General features: G+C 36.5%; 1 protein-coding gene across 1 annotated transcript; it reads right to left on the bottom strand.

The window, feature by feature from the left end:
• Positions 1-1406: 1406 nt before the first annotated feature.
• Positions 1407-21055, bottom strand: DTHD1 (death domain containing 1). Its single transcript, XM_053454963.1, has 10 exons — positions 20698-21055; positions 15905-16475; positions 14443-14773; positions 13642-13821; positions 11128-11372; positions 10709-10867; positions 8577-8866; positions 7143-7387; positions 5337-5394; positions 1407-1718 (listed from the first exon to the last, which is right to left on the bottom strand). The coding sequence occupies exons 1-10, from the start codon at positions 20987-20989 to the stop codon at positions 1417-1419; spliced, it is 2673 nt and encodes an 890-aa protein (XP_053310938.1). The 5' UTR covers positions 20990-21055; the 3' UTR covers positions 1407-1416.

The following is a 21055-nucleotide window of genomic DNA, read 5'->3' as shown; positions in this document are numbered from 1 at the left end:
CAAATATTTGGCCAAACCAAATGGGCAACGAACAAAATTTGTTGCCAGAACATGAATGGGCCAAAAACAAACCGAAAAATGTGTCCAAATTGTTTTTGCCCAATTTGTACATGTCTGCTACCAATACATAAAACGAGAGCGAGACATCAGCACGTATCCGGCAAATACCAGAAACACCTATCTGAAGCATAAATATTGAAGATTCAGTCACACTATATGGCCATGTATTAATAAGCCTGCCACTACTTAAAAGTGCTCCAAGTTTGGCCAGTCACTTGAATGAATTTTATATGGCTACATTGTTTACCGAAGAGCTTAATGAGTGGGATAGCACTGCTTGGTATCCCACATGCAATTTAAAGCCTTTTTCTGAATGGTATTTGCTGGATATGCGCCGATTTCTTGCTCTGTTTTGTGTACATAATGGTCATTATGTAGCAGCAACCCGGGAATCTAAATGTGTATGCTTTTTAGAGTTTGCTCCTATTTCTGTATATATGTTTTGTTCCAATACATATTCATACCTGCTTAGTATTATTAACAAATAAAATCGAATGATATGTATAATTAAACAAAAATGTAAAATAAGCAAAATCAATAATACATTGGTCACACTTACATACTTTTTTAAATGTAAATAGAAATACTTACATTGTCAACCTTTTTTTTTGATCATTGCTAAAATGGAGCTTGTGATTTTGACTTGACAGTCACAAATGCCATCCTGCATGGATAACCAGCAAAATGCAATGCAATGTGTAATTAAAATAATTTTATATAACTTAAAAGTTTTTCATTTAGATTTTTTAGATGTGCATGTAAAACTAACCTATTTTATATGTTGTCACGGTGAACTAAAATAAGACAAATAATGATTTCTTTCAGATTCGCACAGATGTGTGGAAGTCCTTGAGTGCTATCTAGTGGTGGAAATGATTTATAAAAACATTATGTCATGGAAATATATAATGAAACCAGCCACACAACTATGGAACTATAGTCATTTATTATACCACTTCATGTACATTAGCAAGGATGTTAATATTCAATAAACTGAAAAAAGAAATAACAAAAAAAAAATAGAAAGTTAACCCTGCCAGTGCCAGAAGTCTAGCGCAATTGCATCATTGCACAAGAGACCTTCGATAAAGGAGGGCTTAAGCCATCTACTGGTTGATTTAACACATTACATGCATCAGCTAAAACGCATTGTCAAAATTCTTAGAATATGTATTACTCAGAAGTCTGTTTCACAACACAAGTAATCTGTTATTAAAATTAAATATACTAATTCTTAATGATTCCTTTTGATGTGCTTTGTGTACTTCATGTATTGGAGATTGGCTTAGGTACAGCCTCAAATATAGTTATTATGTTTATTATTTAACAAAATGCTTAACTATCATAGAGATAACTTTATGATACAGTTGGTGTGGTCGTTTTGTCCTCCCATCTAACTTGAAGCTGTTCCAGAAGATCACTACGCCCACTTTTCCGCAAATGTCGAGCTAGGAGTCGTAACTTGTCTGCTGATGTGGGAAGGCTCTTTTTCCAGTAATTCAGGAGCTCATAAATCTGATCAGTTAAGTTATCTGGACTTTTAAGTTTCACAAGTTGAATGGTGCTGCGCCGAATGGGAAGGGAAAGAACCAGCAATGAGGCATCCTCTTCGGAGAGCTCCTGAGCCAACCAGTGCAGCAAATTGTCCCATAAAAGATCTGTAAATTCAGAGAATATATTATGGCTAAACGGCAAAATGTAGTGTGCATGGCAAAATAATAAAAACAGGATTGACATACGTGCTTTTTACCTCTTAAGGACAAAAGATTTTTTTTACAATAAAGTATCTTCAGCATTATGACAGTAATTTTTTAAAAAAGTAATTGAAACTTAACCCCAACACACATTTTTCACGGGTTTACCTATTACAAACAGAACACATGTAATGTAACTGAATATGTAGTGCCAAATGTTAAGGATCCAAGCCAAGACTTTTAAATTCCCTCAAACCACCAAATTAGGGTGACTGTTGGAGAGGATGTCCCCCTGTACTCTCAGAGCAAGGAGAGACCGTGAAAGAAAATCCCTGAGCCTAGTGAGGCATGGACCAGTAAGCTTTCTGGGGCATGTTTTCCAGAGCCTGACTTAGTTAGCTCTGGGAGGGAGGCTTAAGTTAATGGGTATTTAGGCTTGTCAGTTTGTGCCAGGGAAGTATATCTAGAGAGGGCTCCAACTGGGAGGCTTTTATTATATTATTTTGTTTCTGGGGTACTAGGACCCTGGGAATTGGTGCAGCTTAATGGACAGGGTGCATGTATGAGTGTGTGTCAGGAAACGGGTAAACAGGTCTGGTAGGAGCCCAGGTGCAGGAGATACCAGGGGTTCTGTCTTTACCCCACGATGCATGATGAATAGAGGATATAATAGACAGGCGTAAGAAACAAACCACAGGCAGAATATGGTGATATGCTCTGTATTGCAGATGATGGTATGAACAACAAATACAGGTGGTAAGTCTCTAGGCTGGAAGCCCTCTGGATGGGACGCACGGCAGGAAGCCCTCTGGATGGGGCGCATGACAGGTAAGCCCACTTGGCAGGGCTCAAGGCAGGTAAGCCCACTTGGCAGGGCTCAAGGCAGGAACAAGTCAGGATCAGGTACTCAGGAAGCCAAATAGCAAGTCAGGAATCGGGTACACAGGGCCAGAGCAAAACGGTTCACTAACTTCAATGCAAAGGCTCTGATTGAAGAGCTGGGCAGGTTTATATAGGCAGGCTTGATCAGGTAACAAGGAGCAGCTGAACATGATGATTAGGTCTGAGTGCTTCAGAGTGACAAGGGCGGCCACTAGTCGTTGAGAAACAACATGAGCATAAAGTAACAGTGAACACTCCAGGCTGAGTAGGGTGAAGCCTGACAGCGTGGATGCGTGCTGTGTGATTGGTAGTATGCAAATTTGCCTTTTGGGTCACCTAGCTTAGTGCCAATTTTGAAATATGAGTAGCAGTTACTTACTTCTCTTACAGACACCCAAGCAGCAGCAGAAGCATGAAGGCCAGGGATAGGTGTGTGGTACCAGGACAAAAACAAGAGAGTGTTCAAACATCAGGGGCAGGCAGCAATGTTCAATAACATTAAACAGTCCAGAGGTCAAAAACCATAGGCAGGCAGCTATAAGGAATTTAATACACTGCAGACTGGCAAAGGGGAACAGTGAACGTCTGGACACTACCACTGTGGTGCTGGTATAACCAAGCACTGGAGGATCCACTTGGTGCAATTTTATTCATTATCCATTAGCGCTATTGTGCTAAGAGATGATGTTTTGTGCTCCCTAGCGCCATGTTTTGACATGCGCGTACATCACCCACGCTTTACATGCAGTGGAGACCCAAGATGAGGATACCCGGAGGTAAGACATGACAGAGCCCCCTTTAAGGAGCGACCTTAGCAGGAACCAGACAATCGGGTGTCTTTTATGGAAGGCCTGCACACGAACAGGATAATAGAGGTTCGATGCAGGCTTCCAGGATCATTCTTCTGGTCTGTAACTCTTCCAATGTGCCAAATAATCTAGATGTCCACGTCTGATTCGGCTGTCCATGATGTCTTAAACCTTATATTCCTCTTCTCCCTCTTCTCTACGAGAATCAAATTGGATGGAGGGATGCATGGTGTAATAGGAGCTCTCCGTAGTTTGAAGAGCGAAACATGAAACACAGGGTGACTAGTACAACTGGATGCCGGCAGACGAAGTGTCACTGGGTGCAACGTGCTTCAGACCGAGTTTTTTTACTAGGACATGAAAATCTGAGGTTCGTCCTCAACATCAATCAGCTGCCATCTTGTATGCAGATTGAGCTTCACAGGGGGTATTCCACAGCACTGTAAAGCCCTTAATAGTCACAGTGGTTCAGTAGTGTAAAGAACAGAGCAATTGATCCAGATGCCGGGGACAGCGGTGAGATTATATCCATAGTTAGCGTATAGTGGGAAGCAACTGCTGGATTAATGTAGTTGGTTCTTATAAACAAATTTGGGCCAGGGGAAGCAGAGATACCCAGTCTCTGAAATATTGCTTTAAGGCTTGGTTTGTGTGTTTGGTCTGTCCATTCATCTGTGGATGCAAAGCAGAAGAGAGAGAATCCTCAAGCCCTGACAAAAAGTCTTCCAGCATCCTCATGTGAACTGCATTCCCCTGTCGGATAAAATAGAGTTGGGAATTTCGTGGAGTCAAAATACCTCTTGGATGAATGGTTTTATTTGCGGTTGTGAACAAGGAATGAAGTGAGTCAGTCCACAACCACCATGATAGTGAAGTATCCTTGAGAAGGGGGCAATTCTATAACAAAGTCCACAGGGACATCCTCCCAGAGACAGGATGGTATGGGTAGCAGTTGAAGAAGACCCACTGGTTTCTGGTGTAAGGTTTTATTATGGGTACAAGTGTCATATGCCCCTACATAGTTAGGTAACAAGACAATGGGCAGATGGAAGTATTGGAAAGGGCTTGTGTCTCATTTTCCTCATATAGGTGGGACAGAGCATCTGCTTCTTCATTTATGGACCTTTGTGAATACATGATGTGTAATTGGAAATGCAAGAATAAGGTCCATCCTACTTTCCTGAGACATAAAGGTTTGGCCGACATGAGATTCTAGATTCTTACGGTCAGAGTATACTGTAATCAGGGGTGCCAAGCTCCTTCCACGAGGTGACACCATTCTACCAAGGGCATTTTGACGGCAAGAAGTTCAGGATCTACCACAGCATAATTTAGTTCTGTCACAGTCAGTCTTTTAGAGAAAGATTCTCATTGAATCCTTGTCCTTAGCATAGAACGGTGTGAACCTCCTGGACAAATGGGTATTGTGCATCAAGATGACCAGGATGAGATTCATTGTGAAGCATTGTTTTAATACATTGAATTATTGCTGTGTTTCTGATGTTCACTGGAAGGGAGCAGTTTTCTTGGTAAAGGCTTTCAGTGGTTCTGCTCTTTTGGAGAAGTCTCTGTTAAAGCAATGATACAAATTGGCAAACCCGAGAAATTGCTGTAGTTAGGATAGGCCATTGGAGGAAGGGTTTAAGTGCCAAAAATATCTATTCAGCAACATCCCCCACATAACCCACGTGCTTTCAGATTTTTGTTTTGTTGGGGGATAGGGGGCCGACAAGTTCCCTTATTTACTATACTATTATTTTGAAAAACACAAATATTTGTGTTAGTGGACAGTGAACGTTTTTTTTTATTTTATGTTTCTACTAGCAAGGGTCAGTACGTGTAGCTAATGCTATATTTCTCCATTGTGATAATAAAAAAAACTGATAAATACCTGTGGGATCGCTTGTAGTCAGTTTTGTAGTAGAGGGACGACTGAAGTTTTTTTCCTTCTAGAAAAAATGAAAGAGAGGTAAGCATATTATTTGCTGGTAGCTTCTTATAATAACAATCATGTTTGGGAAATTATATTTCTGTATTGTTATTGGTGTGCCATTTTCATAGTAATTCCACAATCTGTATCCATATAGTGCCTATGGAAAGCATTTGGAAAAAAATGAATTATCTATGAAACTCAAGAAGGCACTGATGTGGAATGTGTTATAGAAATAGTTTACTATTATGCAGATAAAGCATTACTATAATGCCAACTAGGCAGCTGGTAAGAGGCGCCCCATGAGATTTCTGTTTTAGCAAGCAAGGTCACGGAAGAGGTGCAGTTTTACTAACGTAGTAACACAAGTTCAATCTTGAAGAAGGCAAAAAAACCCACATTAATTTGATTTGCAATTATGACTCAAAAAGGGGAAGAATTCCTTCTTGATCTTATTTCTCACTGGATCGACAAGCTATAACTAATCATGACCTTACAGCCAGTTTTATCCAAGTCTATCCTTGTTTGCTAAAAAAGTCATCTAGCCCATATTTAAAATGATCTATCGAATTTGATAGCACAGTGTATGTGGGTAGTGATTCCACGTCTTTGTTGTTTCTGTAAAGAACCCTTTCTCTGTCTTTCCTGAAGCCTACATGCATGACCTCTTGTTCTTTACACAGTCTTATTAATGAACAGTTCATGAGAGTGTTTGGCATTGTCCATGCATGTATCTGTACACTAATATCATATCCTTTCTCAGACACTTTTTTCTAATGTACACAAATTCAACTTCTCTAGCATCTCTTCATAAATATAAGGTGTTCAATTCCTCTTATTGAACACCTTATAGTGCCCGCTCCAGCACTATTTCTAGCTCCATAATGTCCTTTTTAAGAACTGGTGCCCAGACTTGGATTGCATTTTCAAGGTGAAGTCTTACCATTGAGTCAATGCCTCTTTTTGTACATGCCAATATAATACTGGCCCTTGCAGGAACTGCCCGACACTGAACACTGTTAATAAGTTTAAAGTCTACAATTATTTCCAAGTTCTTTTCATTTAATGATTTTCCTAACACATTTGCCCAACTCCATTTAAGATATAATTTACACATTTATTTCTTTTCCCAAAATGCACAACTTTGCATATCACCACAATCAAACTCGCTTGCCACTTTGTCCCCCAGTCCTCCAATTTGACCAATGAGTGGGAAGTAACATCTAGTTTGGGCTATATTACTTTACTGCAAACACTGACACATGTAAAAAATACCCACTTCAAGATCATTCATACAGTCATTAAATAACAGTAGACAACAGGACAAAACCCAGAGGAAATCCATTTACCACGTCTGTCCATTTGGAGAATGTTCCATTAACAATAAATCTTATCTTTAAGACAGTTTTCAAACCAGGTGCAAAAATGTCTCCTAATTTGTAATTTAATTTGTACAATAACATTTTTTTGAGGAACCGTATCAAATGTGTTAGCAAAATTCAAATAAATCACAATAACTAAAAGACCCTGGTCTATGTTTTTGCTCCCATTAGAAGATTAGAAACCCTATTGCCAGCCCTACACAGACCAGGATTTTGACTGATGTCACCAAAAGAAGATGGTGTCTTCTCAAGATCACAATACTGCCCAATATACCCATTCCCAACTACCACCACATTACAACAATTAAGAAATGAGTCGTGTTCCACTGGATTTACTGTTGTATTACAAATATACGAGTAAAACTGTGCTTTTGCTTCATCTTACCTTAGGCAGTGTTAATGCTAGTTTGCAGACTGGAGAGCATTGCTGTAATAACATATCAGTCTCTAGACCACTTTTGTAACCTTCAATGATGTCCTCTTTGGACAGTTTGTAGATAGTCACTGTACCTTTGTAGTGTGGCGAGCTGTAATTTCCAAATTCATCGACCACACTTAGGTTAAGTGGCAATCTTTGTTTTCTTTGAGAATGAAATGTGAGTTTAAAATGATTTCCAAATGTTTTGCCATCTGAAAGCAAACAGTGTGAAATGACACTTGCTAATTGGGAAGTGCAAAATGTACATATAAATACATGGGTATCAGTGGTATTTGTTAAAAGTGCTCCTTCTGCATATACAACAAATTACAAACCTACCCACTACTAATCCATCATTCTGCATATTTTGAGAAATGTGTGATAGAAATGACAAGGGAAATCTATAATCAATAAGATGCTAGTTTCTCCATCAATTGGACTAGATATGTTGGTCCAGATATATATATAAATATATATTTAAAATAAATAATTACATGACATTTGTGATGGCAAGAAAAATACATATTCTAGTAATGAAGCAGCTACACTTTTCATTTTTCTGACCTCTATTTTTTATCCAGTGGGGTTATATACAGTAGTATTAAAACATGACATGCCAAAAATAATAGTTTTTTTCAACTCTCCCTGTGTCACTCTTTCTTCGATTAACTAGCACCTCACATTTGCCATTCGTGACCTCATCAAATACAGTTTTTCTTCTAGTATGTTTCTCCATACAGTGGCAGGCATGCCATAATACATATACAGCATATTAAAAAGGTACTTTTTTCACTATATATATACAGTATATATACATATATATATAAATATAGGCGTAGAGACACCCTTTAGCAGCAACCATTGCTCCTGTGTTTGTTGTGTTCACTAGTCAAAGTTTAAGTTTCAAAGAATAATTGATAGAAGCTAATGCATAACAGATTCACCATTATTGGCACTTGTAGGCTTAAACTTTTAATGAAAATATGATGGCCTATACATTATTAGTGAGTGCATTCATTTTTTTTCCTGAAACGGGAAAACGATTGCCAGCAAAAGTAGCACCAAAACTAGTGATATAAGCATGATAATATATACAAACTGGCAAGGCACCTCATAAAACCTACTTAATATACTATCCAAGCAAAATACATTTGCTTTGGTTTGGTAATCCCTATTTCTAAATAAAGGGCTTTCTGAGTTGCAGCCCACCTATTATGTTTGGAACAGACAGACTTTACAAAGAGTCGGACAGAGAGTCTGTGTTCATCGTTTTTCTGATCCTATCATTTTTGTTAAGCATATTGTACCGGTGTGTATAAAGTGTATGAGTCTCTCTTATTCCTCACTTTGAGGTCCTCTGTTCGCGTGTTTACTTATTAACATCCATACATATCCACATACCTGAGGCAGTTATGTTGCCACAAAAACGCAAGTGAATTTGCTCTCCTTCCTGAAGGGGTATTTGCTCAGATGGTTCCGGGGGTCCCATATAACCCGATTCACGCAAGTGGAGGATTTCCCAGTTTAATTCTTTGGATGGTATCACTTCAACAATTGCTTTCTGTAAATTATCTTTCCTTCTGTACAAGACCACGTTTACCATAGAATTATAGGTGGCATTTTCTAAATTCTGAATAAAACTGATCAAGTGTAGGTTGTCCATAGTTGAAGAAAGACGAATTACAATGAATCTGAAATACCAAAAAAGGCAGGTTTGTTTAAAAACAAACGAACAATAGTACTGTATTAAAATTTCATTACTTGATGACAAGATGATGGGATTGTTTTTTTGTATTAGCACATATTTACCATCTATGTGTTTTCTTTTGTATTGAAATACATCTTATTTATACAGTGCCCTGCTCAATTGTCTTTCTATATGTGATAAACTTTATATTTTATTATGAATGTACACACAGCTATATTTAGGTTACAGCCAGCTATGGGGACTGTTCTAGGCATGACCCAGAGCAGTGGCCTGAGACTTACAATAGCAGTCATTTTCTTTTTTAGCGGGCTCCGAGCACATGCACAGCATAAGGTGGTGGCTGTAAATGGAGCGGTTTGGTATATCAGAGATCATCTTCTAACTAGCCCATTGAGGCAGGCGGAAAGCATCAGTAGCAACAATGTGCCAGGTGAGCTCTGGAGATACTGGGCTAGGGGGTTGTCCCTTTCTGACCAGAGGTGGGGCGGGGGGGGCAGGTAAAGCATAGGGCACCCTCTGTAAATAACATATGCATTAGCACAGGCACACTTACACTAACACACACACTGACTCTAAAATATCCATACTCTAAAGCACACACACCTACACTAAAGCACACTCACTCTATAACACCTCACCTCCTCCATCACACCCCACACCTCATTCCACTACATCCCAACTCCTTACTTGGCACAGAGGCTTTCCTGATACTTGCTCACAGGGTCATGTAACATTGTATTACGTGATCCCACTGAACTGCTGATTCTGGGAGTGGGCCAGTCTAAATTGAACCACCCCTGTATGATCAAATTGAGAGAAATGAGATCCTTTATTTGATAATGCATACAAGCATGCAATAGATCAGACATGATATCCTTTTGATCACGAGGAATAAGAATATATACCATTTAAGAAAAACACGTACATTTAGAAGCTACAATTTGAAGCTGACTTTCCTCTGACTTTTACTTTTTATCCCCTGTTGGACTATTCCTTTTATGGACAGCAATAAAAGCAAATTTCCTTTTTGAATCAATCATAACCCCACGTGGACACAGCATTAAAAATTTCCAAATCAGAAGCTGTTAATATATTGCTGTGCATGATAATTCGCTAAGATTAGACTTCATTATGTGTCTTGGGAAACGTATTACATGTTTGTTCTATTCTATTTCTTCCAATAATTGTTTTTGTAATTAATTCTGGAATATATTAGAATGCGTCATTCATTGCATTTTCCTATATCTGAAAAAAAAACCCTAAAAAAAATACTTTCAAAATGTACCGTAACACCTTATCTTATAATGTTTTTTTTTACCAATATGCTGCATAAAAAGGACACCCTGAAGTCCCAGTGAACACCCTAAAAAAACAGTACCTTTAAACATACATTCAGATACATTGTTCAAGTTGGAAAATAAAAAAAGGAACATGATTGAGGTACAATCTCCAGTCCTACAGCTGTAGATGTCATCGTCTCCTGGGTCAGAGTATTCTTGCCACTCTTTGAAATGGATCAATTTCTGCACATCATAGGGCAAGGTGAAAATGCATATGGGGAGATTCTTTAATAATGATAACCTCTAATGATTGTGGAACTGAGTAGGGTGCACTTCTAGTTAGGTAGGGTTTCTACTTCACAGAACTGTTTAGATACCTTCAGTTGACATTGTGGAGATATGAATACAGTGAGGTTCAACTAGAGGGTCTATTGTTTGAAAAGGCAGGCGACATTTTGATGAAGGTACATTTAATATATGACTGCATAGAGATGATTTGTACATTGCAGTTTAAACTGTATATTATAAGTGTAAGAAAATGTTACCTCTGTAAATACTCTGCCACGTCAAATGAGACAACCCCATTCTGTACATTTTTAACCACAATGTCGTCCAAAATATGCCATTGATCTTCCTTAAAAGCAAGCAACTTCAGAATTTCAGTTGGATTATCCTTGTGCTTCTTCATTGAGGCGCTGACAGCACTAAAATATTATAAAGAATAATAATGTCATGTAAAGGAGATGTTTAGCTGGTTTTCAAATGCATTATTCCCATACATACCACAAGTGATGAAACGATTAACAGTACTGTCCAATAACATGACTATCTCAGGTTGAAGAATTACACATCAGCATCGAAGAGAAGATAATGGTCTCCTCCATCTATGATCTAGATTGTCATTCTAAAGGTTTAATTAATTGCTTACATTTTTTTGTATTTTAATTCTTGTTTTTAATCTTACCGTATTGGGTTTGCCGCTGTGACCCTTGGCACTGTAGCAGTAGATGGCCTCTTATTTTCTAGGTCATCTCCTTGCTTTCTTTTCTCTGGGTTAGGAGGACATGGCAGAAAGATAGTTACAGGCTTCTGGAAAAGCTGGACCGAAGGATGCTTCATGTGAACCAACGGGCTGCTGGAAACCACTGAATGGTAGATATCGTGTTTTACTTTCAGTAAAGTGAATAAAGATGTATCAATGGGCTGAACCTAATTAAAGAAGAATGTGTTATTCTTTTAACTTAATTTTATAGTTTTAAACACAGATATCACACTTCATTCTTTTTAATTATGATAACCCTTTTACAAAGATAGTTATTCACACCAAAAATTATGTATGTAATAATAATGAAAAATACATTGTCAGAAATATGTATCATGGTGTGTTATAAAATAATCTTATTAATCCATGATCTTATATTTATCATTGGCACATTGAAGCGGGCAGGCACTGCGCTAAGATGGGACTGTGGTGATGCCCTTTAAAGATCTCTTGTCAGACCTCACCTTTGAGGTGTCTATAGTGTTGGAGACCCCATCTCCACAAGGAGTTTGACATTTTGGAGAAAGTTTAGCAAAGGGCTGCTAAATTAGTAAATGGTTGGGATGATAAAAGACTAAGGCATCCCAATATCTATAGCTTGGAGAAATGATAAGGGAGATTCAATAGGAACATTTAAATACTTAAAAGGATTCTAACAAAGTGCATGAGGGAAGTTTGTTTCAAAGGAGAAGAAGTGTTAGAACAAGAGGTCATAATCTAAAAATAGAGGGTCAGAGGCTTAGATGTAATATAAGGAAATTGCACTTTACATGAATGGAACAGCCTCCCATCAGAAGTGGTAGAGGCTAATACATTAAGACAATTTAAACATGCATGGGATAGACATAAAGCTCTACTCCGTCTAAGAGGAAACCAAGGTCTAAGTGTTAAGATCAGGGAAGACTAGATGGGCCAAATGGTTCTTATCTGCCGTAAAATTATATGTTTCTATTTCAGATTATATACATTGCATTAATATTTTAGATTTACATTACAATATTTTTAAAATCTTGCTAGTCAACTACATTTCTTATACAGTATCAACACATGCAAATGAAAAAAGTCATATATATTTAAATACACTGTGTTTGTTTGCTTATCAAAGCCTACCAAATTAGTCATATACTTGTTCTTTAAGAGAGGCATTTTTATGTAGCCCAACAAGAAACCCCTCAAACACTCCTCCCCAGATTTAGTGAAAAATAAAACATATCACAATAACAAATTGTCTATTTGTTCAAGTTGGTATTTTCTATGTTCTGCGCATATATTCTTTTCCCTTCTCAGATTATTCTATTCACTATGCATTCTATTCTATGCCTGGTGGATTTCAGCTAATTCAGGGCAGCGGTGAGATTGTAATTATGTACAAGACTCCCAAAGCAAAAAGACAGTCTAAGGGAAATTTGACTGCAGGGCTAAACAGTTCAAATTAATCCCGCAGTTCCAGTGCAAACAACTATTTTCTGTTTAGAGCAGCAGTAAATGTGGAGAGGGCATCGTATTTCCAGCTCTGGGCAGAATGAATGTTGTATATAAACTATATATACTCATTTATAACTCTTTATAAAAAAAATGTAAATTCTAGTGGTAAAAATATTTAAAATTTTTTTTTTAGTATTTTATTATATTCATAAAAATGCATGCAATTTCTAGGTAGAGTCTTGGTTAAGAAGATTAAGAAGGCTAAGAAAGCCATGAATAATTCTGTGGAGCTGAAGTAAATGTTTATATGCTTGGTTCCGCTTCTAAAAAATGGACATATCGATCGATATTTGAAGGAAGCTGTTGCCTCTGTTAGACAGCGATGATTCCTATCAGTAGTGTTTATATGTTGAATGCTGAATTTTTTATATATTATTTATATTTATATTGAACATTCATGCTTCCCAAGTGTCTCTTTCAATAAACAGGGAAAGACACTCTTTGCGATCCAAATCCTTCTGTCCATCCCTCCTCCCTTGTTGACCTATTTTGTAGGAGCTAAAAATATTTGTTGGGTATGAGTGTATAAGAATGTGTTTTAACCATAAAAATAACAAAAAATGTGTATAGAAAATTGTTGTAATATTTTAATTGTGTATGCTATATAGAATACATAATTTTTTTAGAATTGCCTTTGCTATTTACAGTAGGTCACAATATTTCTGTATTTTGGTCATTTAAAAAAAAACATATGGAAATGTGATTTTTTAACTGCAAAATATAAAATGAACAAACATAAAAAAAATATTATCAGCTATATCTCAGAAAACACCTGTAAAAATTATGATCTGTCTTGGACCCTCTAACCCCCTATATATATATATTATATATATATATATATATATATATATATATATATATATATATATATATATATATATATATATATATGTATATATATATATATATATATATGTATATATATAATATTAATAAATGAAGAATGTTTACCTTAGATTGTACAATCACTGAAGTATTGAAGCACCCTGGTGGATAGTTCACTGATATTCTGGGATCCACACTTAACTTTAGAGATAATCCTTTTTTGGGAACTGTAAAATTTTCTTTCTTTAAACATGAAACCACGGAAAATATGCCCAGTTTGTAAACTTTGAACTCTGCAAAACTGCCCTGCTCAAAAAAGTAATAAATGGGTTAAAGTAGCATTTGTGAAAGTCTGCCTAGATAAAATGCATTTTTATTTCTTTGGCAAAGGTAAAATAAAACATTAAATAGAATTTTAGAATAGAAAACATTAAATAAAATATAAAATAAATACTTTATCTGACATCAATAGCCATAGCTAAAGTCTGCTACATTTACTGCTATTGCGATAATTATAATTAAATATAGATCACAGAATATTTGTTATTTAGTAGATTGGGTAAATCACTTTCTCTTGCATTCTACACTAAACTGAAGAATATAAAATTACATATTACTGATTTTTTTTTAAATGTTCATCCAAGTTGCAAGGTACAAATCATGCAGAACTACCTGTTGGCTACCCTCAGCCCTTACTATTTTATTCACATGTTCGATCTCCATCCTTTTCTATGACTTTAATTATTCTTAAGCATCCAATAATTTGAAGTGTCCACTACAGGTATATCCTTATACCGCCCACAAATATCGCTTAAGCATCATTTTTGGCAATACAATTAACATTTTGAAATTAGCATAAAAAATGTAAGGCTTATTATTGTAAAAAATATAAAGGCTAAGAATGTAAAAAAAAAATGTGTTCCTCACTTTGTGGCTTCCATGATACCCATCTAATGAATTTGGCAGTATGTAACTTGATTGGAGTTTTTCATCATTTGCTTTAACCATGACATCCTTGTAGTGTCCTCTGTAGCGGGCGTTAAATGGAATTGATATACTTAATGGAAATGGAATTTTAAGATCAGGGTCTTTACTCCAAATACCCAGGACACTGCTGACCAGCTCTTCTGACTCAAACACCACCAAAGAGCTGATATCATCCATACATTGACATTGCAGTTGTTCCAAAATAACTGGAGGTGCTTTGATGAAGCACGCTAGCCTCTGATCATTTCCGTCCTCTGGTTGTAACATGTATCTGTGAACAAATACAGATTCATTGTATTTAATTATACACATGCACCACATTTAAAGGGTCTCCAACATTGGAGATAAAACTAAAACTCAATCCAGCACAGGAAAACATCACTTGTATTATAAAAGATTTTAGGAGGTGTGGATAGAGACAAGACTTCAAGGTGAAGCTCTACAAAGACATTTGGTTGAACTTTGTGGCCTATAGTTAGAAACTTACGTATAGCATTTTGATTAATAACATTTTTAATTTAAGCAAGATCATTTTGTGATATACATATTAGACGTGTATTTGGATTTATACAAGTTTTAATTTTAATGACATTTGCCAATTTTGTATATTAATATTTTTGATATTTGGATGAGCTTTAGGTAGCCAACCCTGGAAAGTTCTTCGATATGGTAATATGGACCATCAGAAACGCTACCCACTCATTTTGATATACTAATGTAAAGTTGACTAAATTAGTATTATATTTAATTTTGTTTAATAACATGAGTTATTACAAGAAATACTTTCAAAAGTTTGAGTGTGGTACAAGGGAACATAACAAAATGCATATTAATAATTTGCAGATAACTAAAACTATGGAATAAGGTACATGAAAAATATAATTTTCTGTCTCATGTGAGAATTCTCACAAGAACACCTAGATTTTGCTTGTCAGCAACAAAAACCCACAGAACCATGTAAAAAAACGGAAAATAATTTCCATTATAATACGCGTTTCATTTTCCGTGTGATTTCCTGTCTCTATATAAAAGGGTGACAGAATTTCAGCCTGACATATAGCTTTTTTGAATGTGAGTGCTATTACTTGAGTTTATTAAGTACACTGATCTGAATTCCTGTGTTACAAAAGGTGTGTAAAGTTCACACAGCCTCTAAAAAGTTATTGGATTTTTGCTCCTTAGTTTAGTCAAGTAAAACCTGGTATAAAAAGGAAAAACTCCATGTAGGACTTCATATACCCCATAATAAATGTTTTTATATTAACAAAGTAGTGTTCATCGTTCCAAATGCCCTCAAATTGTATGGCAACTTGTTTAAAAAAAGACATGGTTGGTATTAAAACATTTTCACACGTATATGTTTGGGAAATTAACCAATATTGTAAAAGACACGTTTACTTACTCTTTATACGTCCAGTTTTCAGCTTCCCCTACGTATTGTATAGAAGGATTAAGTGTTGTTTCATCACTGGCTGCTGCTTTATTTTCTTTATCAGAGTCCGCACTCCCGTATTCGCCTGTGTGACTTGGTCTTTCATTGAGGTCTTGTTGAAGCTTGCCATTTTTTTCATTTACATCTTCTTCTTCTTGTTCTTTGTAAATTGAAGTATCTGCTCTGTTTACTTCATAATGCTTGCTTTCTTCTCCATCACTATTATTGTTTATTGTTGGGGGCTCATTAGTGAAGACTAAAGTTTTGTCAGTCTCATATACTACATCTTGTGTAGTGCTTTTTTCCACGCGTGTTTTTTCTGTGACTTCGGAAACCTGGCTGGTGCCAGTAATCACACTTACACTCCTATTTCCATCGACATCATCATTAGTGACTTTGTCGATACCACTGGTCTCTTGGGTTCTGTCTGCAGTGTCCTTGTATCTGTTGCTGATATCTTTCAATTGCTGTTCAGTGAGTTTAAGTTGCTTTGTTGTATCGCCAAGTATTTGGTGGACCAAGATAAGGTTATTTATGTGTTCTGTAATGCAAAACAATAATATTATTTTAGCAAATGGAGAGTCCAAAAATGATACATGCATTTTACTTTTGATGTAAGTGACTCTGTAAAGTATTATATAGAAAAGCATGTTTACACAAGCCCTAAAGTAATATTCTCATGTCAAGCGTATATTGCCTGTATAGATGCCTGTTCTATAGATGCCTTTCAATTTTAAGCTCTAAGATTTCATCTGATAAGGACAGAATGCAGATACCTGCAGAATAGTCTGCTACCAGTTGGGAGCTTCTCGGAGAGTAAGAGACTGAAAAAAACCTGATCACTGCTATTTTGCAGCAACTGATCCATGGAGCAGGTAGCAAAACATGGCTGCTTGCTTTTATGGTAAAACTGCTAGTATGCTGCCAGCTGACCTATTGTAAAAAAAATAATGGGCTATCCCTGGTAAAAAAAAATAAAATAAAGGAATTAAAAACACAAAATGCAAAGAAATTACGGAATTTAAAACCTTTTTGTGTGCCTACTCATAGAGTTAATTATATATATATATATATATATATATATATATATATATATATATATATGCATTTATAGCTCTTTTTTTCAAATGTAATCCAGCCAGCACAAATTGTCAGCTGATGTCATAAAAAAATCTATATTGACCATGAGATTCACAATATATTTATACAATGCAAAAGTCTGTTTTAATTTATGAACATGGCTGCCCATTTCAAATGGTTTATTGCCTATTGTAAAAGAAATATCAAAGTTAAATTGCATTAATCTATATTATGATATTACAGGAAACGCTAATACATGCAGTGCCAGTAAAACTCTGTTTTGGCAAAAGACATTTGGAAGCCTAAATACTGTTAATGTGTTTGCGTATCTGAATTTGGGATTAAGTCAATTCTGAAAAGTAAAATCAATTGCTAAAGTAGAAATGTAATTGTTTTTAGAATATATTACAAAAAATGAAATATTCAAGGAATAATTAGGGAATAGGTGCAGGGTCCATCACAGCCAGGATTTAATTTACAATTATACCCTAGATAAAAAAAAGGGGCCTGGGGTGTTTTTTAATCCTTGGGATAATTGGTGTCTTGTCAGTGGCATACTTGTGGGGTGCTGTCTGCCCCAGGTGCCACTCATTAGGGGGTGCCATCAGGGCTAGCCTTAGGGATGTGTGAGGGTGCCTCCTCTGCGGCTCTACCAAAGCCAAAATATCTTTTGATCTCCCCTCACCAGCCCTCTCTCTGTAGGGGCAGACAGCTGGACTCTGGTGTCCTCCACCCTGCCAGCTCTCTCTAGAGGCAGACTGGACTACCCGCCGCTGAAAGTCGGTTGAGGAAGTCAAAACTGGTCCAAAATACTGTACAGTGCAGGGCCTCTGTTCACTGCTCTTTTGCAATGCGCGCTGGCTATTGATGTCATATCCCGGTGCTCAGACATGAAGCCACCTGTTCCGAGATGGAGCACTGAGACAAAGGTCTATATGAACAGACCCACCACAGGACTTAAGAAAGGCAAAACGTATTGGTGGTGTTTGAGCATCTTAAGATACCATAGACTTTGCAATCAGTAACGGGAGGTATGGCCAAGTTTCGGGAGTTGTGCACGCCAATGGCTCTGGATTTACAAACCTGCCAATAGAGAGGCATCTATTCCTTTGACGTACATAAACGTCTTTGGAGCTTCCAACTGATGTATTTTGGCTGTAGTATAGAATGTTATACTCCCTTTCAGAAATTATCTGCTCTCCATATGCTCTCCGTATATCCATCTGATTGCTGACTGGTGCAAACAGATGGACATTCTACATGCATAGATAGCTTTTAAGTTTATTTTTAAGTTTATTTTAGAGAATCTTTTGTGAGTGCCATTTCATTTTTATTTTTTAGTATTCATCTTCCATCAGTTTGCACTATGTGTGTTTGTACTTTTATTTTTTGTTCATCTTTTGAAGAATATTGAGGAGATGTTTACGCCTCCCTTTTTGACTTTTTTGGTTCCATTTTTCTTCATATTTGTAAGTTCATTTATTACTTTTCACTTTATGGTGATTTTACTGGTTTGTGTGTTATCCTTGCACAGGGTTATGTATTGAAGTTTCTTTGGAGTGTGAGACCTGTGACCTATTGCTGCTATTTAGGGTTTCCATGGATTATTTATTGGATCTATACCATCAAATTTAAGTTTGCATGCAATATTTCAGTTGATCTATACCTACAAGGCTGGGTTTTTGTGCTATCCAGTTTCTCCATACCTTCAATGCTATGTTGCCATGTGTTATTTATTTAATGTGTAGTTATTTTAACATTTTAAAGTGGGGGTGCCAAATACAGGATCTATGCCAGGTGCCAAATACACTCCAGTATCTTGTAGGGGAAGGTGCTGCATCACTAACCATTTTGCAATACGCAGAGGCACCTTTCATTCCCTGACTATATTATGTAATACCCCATACAAGAATTATCTTTAAAGGTTGTAATCAGTATAAATCACTAAGCAAAAGCACTGGTTTGTTACCATTTGATTATAGAATTTTTACATTTCTGTTAGCTTTGTGGCATTCAATGGCAAGGATGGTCTCCATTTTCATACATTCAATTATTATGCAGTCTTTATATTGTGCGTATGCATTAGTCTACCACTAGGGGGAGACACAGTCATTTAATGAAAAGCTATAGCTCTGATCATAAAGTATGAACCAATATAATATAACATTCAGTTTTATATATAAGCAAAACCAAAATTACTTAACTGCGAAAGTTAAACACAAGCCATTGTTGTCTAGCAAATGTTTAAAAAGATCTATGCTTTTTCAGGGTACAGTATAATTCCCCATTGCATTATATGTCTCCAATATGTGTCAATGTGATTATATCAACAATCTGTTCTTTGTATCTGAAATATTTAGAGTTTATTGTTTTAAATGTTTACCACTACTTTAGATAGCATGGACAAACTATAAATACAATCATAAGGTATTGTTAAAGAAAGTGTTGTTTACAAGAGTTAATGTGTAAATGCGTTCAAATAGGGAAAGCTTTGTTTAATAGGTCACGTTAGTACTACAGATAAAATGCTGGGGACTGAACATTTTTGTAATGCTACTTTGTGTTATCCCTTTTAATAGGATCCCTCTTCACCAAGAGCCCCCTGTGTAAAGGAAGAACAGTTACCACTAAAGTCTGCAAGTATTTAAGGTAGGTATGTGGGGTATATACATGAAGGAGGCTGTAGGGTCTTTAAGTCCCCAGTAAATGCTAGGCCCATACACATGTACTGGCTGTATTGCCCTTATGTCCTGTGTGGGCTTGGAATATAGCTAAAGCGTGTTTCGTGTGTTTGCACTTCCCATTGCTATCCAAGTTCCCCCAAAACAGCTTCCTATTGCCAACCTTGTCCCTGAAAAAGCTTTCTATTTCTAATCTTGTCCCCAAAAACACCTTTCCAGTGCCAACCTTGTCCCCAAAACAGCTTCCCAGTGCCAACCTTGTTCCTGAACAGCTTTCCAGTGCCAACACTGTACTCAAAAACAGCTTCCCAGTGCCAACCTTGTCCCCAATAACATCTTCCTTTGCAAACCTTGTACCCAAACGACTTCCAATTGCCTACCTTGTCCCAAAAACAGCTTATCATTGCCAACTTTGTCACCAGCTTACCTGGCTGAAGACTTCAGAAACTGAGCCTCGCTCTCTCCCTCCACATGTCCCTCTTGTTGCATGACATACCATAGTAACAGGCTTAGTGGAAACATTGCAGTAAATACCAATGACAAGTATTGCTGCGCACAAGTATATCTGGGTACAGACATATTTGTTACTCACTTGGACTAATCAGTTCAGCATTAACATTAACCCAGACAACATATGCTAAAGATGAAATTACCCCATACAAACACAAGGTTATTATTCCATATAAATAATCATCATATGGTATTACATTGCTGTCCTAATGTCCTAACGTTTTGATTTAAGTTCTATTTGTTTGTTTTCTTTCATTTCATTAAAGCTTTCCAAACTGGCATTTAAAGAATCATTATAATCTGTATGTATTTGTATTTCTTCAAATACTTAGTAGAAGTAACTCAAGTGTTATTTATGTTTCATCATGTTTATAAATGGTGACCATGCATATGGTAAATGTGATGCTGGAAATTTGAAAATGCTAGTAATTTCAATGTCATAATTAATAACATAAAATACAAAACTCTTTTTGCATTTTTATACGTTCTTACCATTATTTGAACCCATGTCCTGGAATTTACTCTGGATTCCATTTAAAAGATGAAGTGTGGACTGTAAACTCTCTGTAGTTCTACTTAACTTGTCACAGAAGGTCCTGCTGAGGTCATGAATTAAGAAGATTAATGAGCATATACACTTTTCCAAGTCTTCATTATTTTTCAGATGAGATCCTTCCAGCAAATCTTTGACATTTTCATTATACTGTTTAATCTGTGTCAGAATTCGAATGAGATGATCTTCAGCATTTGTGAGATTAGTAGATGCTAATTCCATTTTTACCATGAAATTATTTTTATGCTGATACCAGAATCCAACTAAATCTAAAATATTTTTTACAGCACTGCCTGC

The sequence above is a fragment of the Spea bombifrons genome, chromosome 1, assembly GCF_027358695.1.
Source record: "Spea bombifrons isolate aSpeBom1 chromosome 1, aSpeBom1.2.pri, whole genome shotgun sequence".
Classification (NCBI taxonomy): Eukaryota; Metazoa; Chordata; class Amphibia; order Anura; family Pelobatidae; genus Spea; species Spea bombifrons.
Note: the sequence above shows the minus strand (reverse complement) of the source record. Positions and strands in the feature narration are given on the sequence as shown.

Bases quoted from the DNA above. Each gene is read 5' to 3' on its own strand.
- DTHD1 (XM_053454963.1), bottom strand. From the start codon at position 20,989: ATGGTAAAAATGGAATTAGCATCTACTAATCTCACAAATGCTGAAGAT. The intron at 13,822-14,442 runs GTGAGGAACACA...TTTTTTGAGCAG, and splicing joins GGTATCATGGAAGCCACAAA to GGCAGTTTTGCAGAGTTCAA. The intron at 1,719-5,336 runs GTATTTATCAGT...CTGAATTTACAG, and splicing joins GACTACAAGCGATCCCACAG to ATCTTTTATGGGACAATTTG.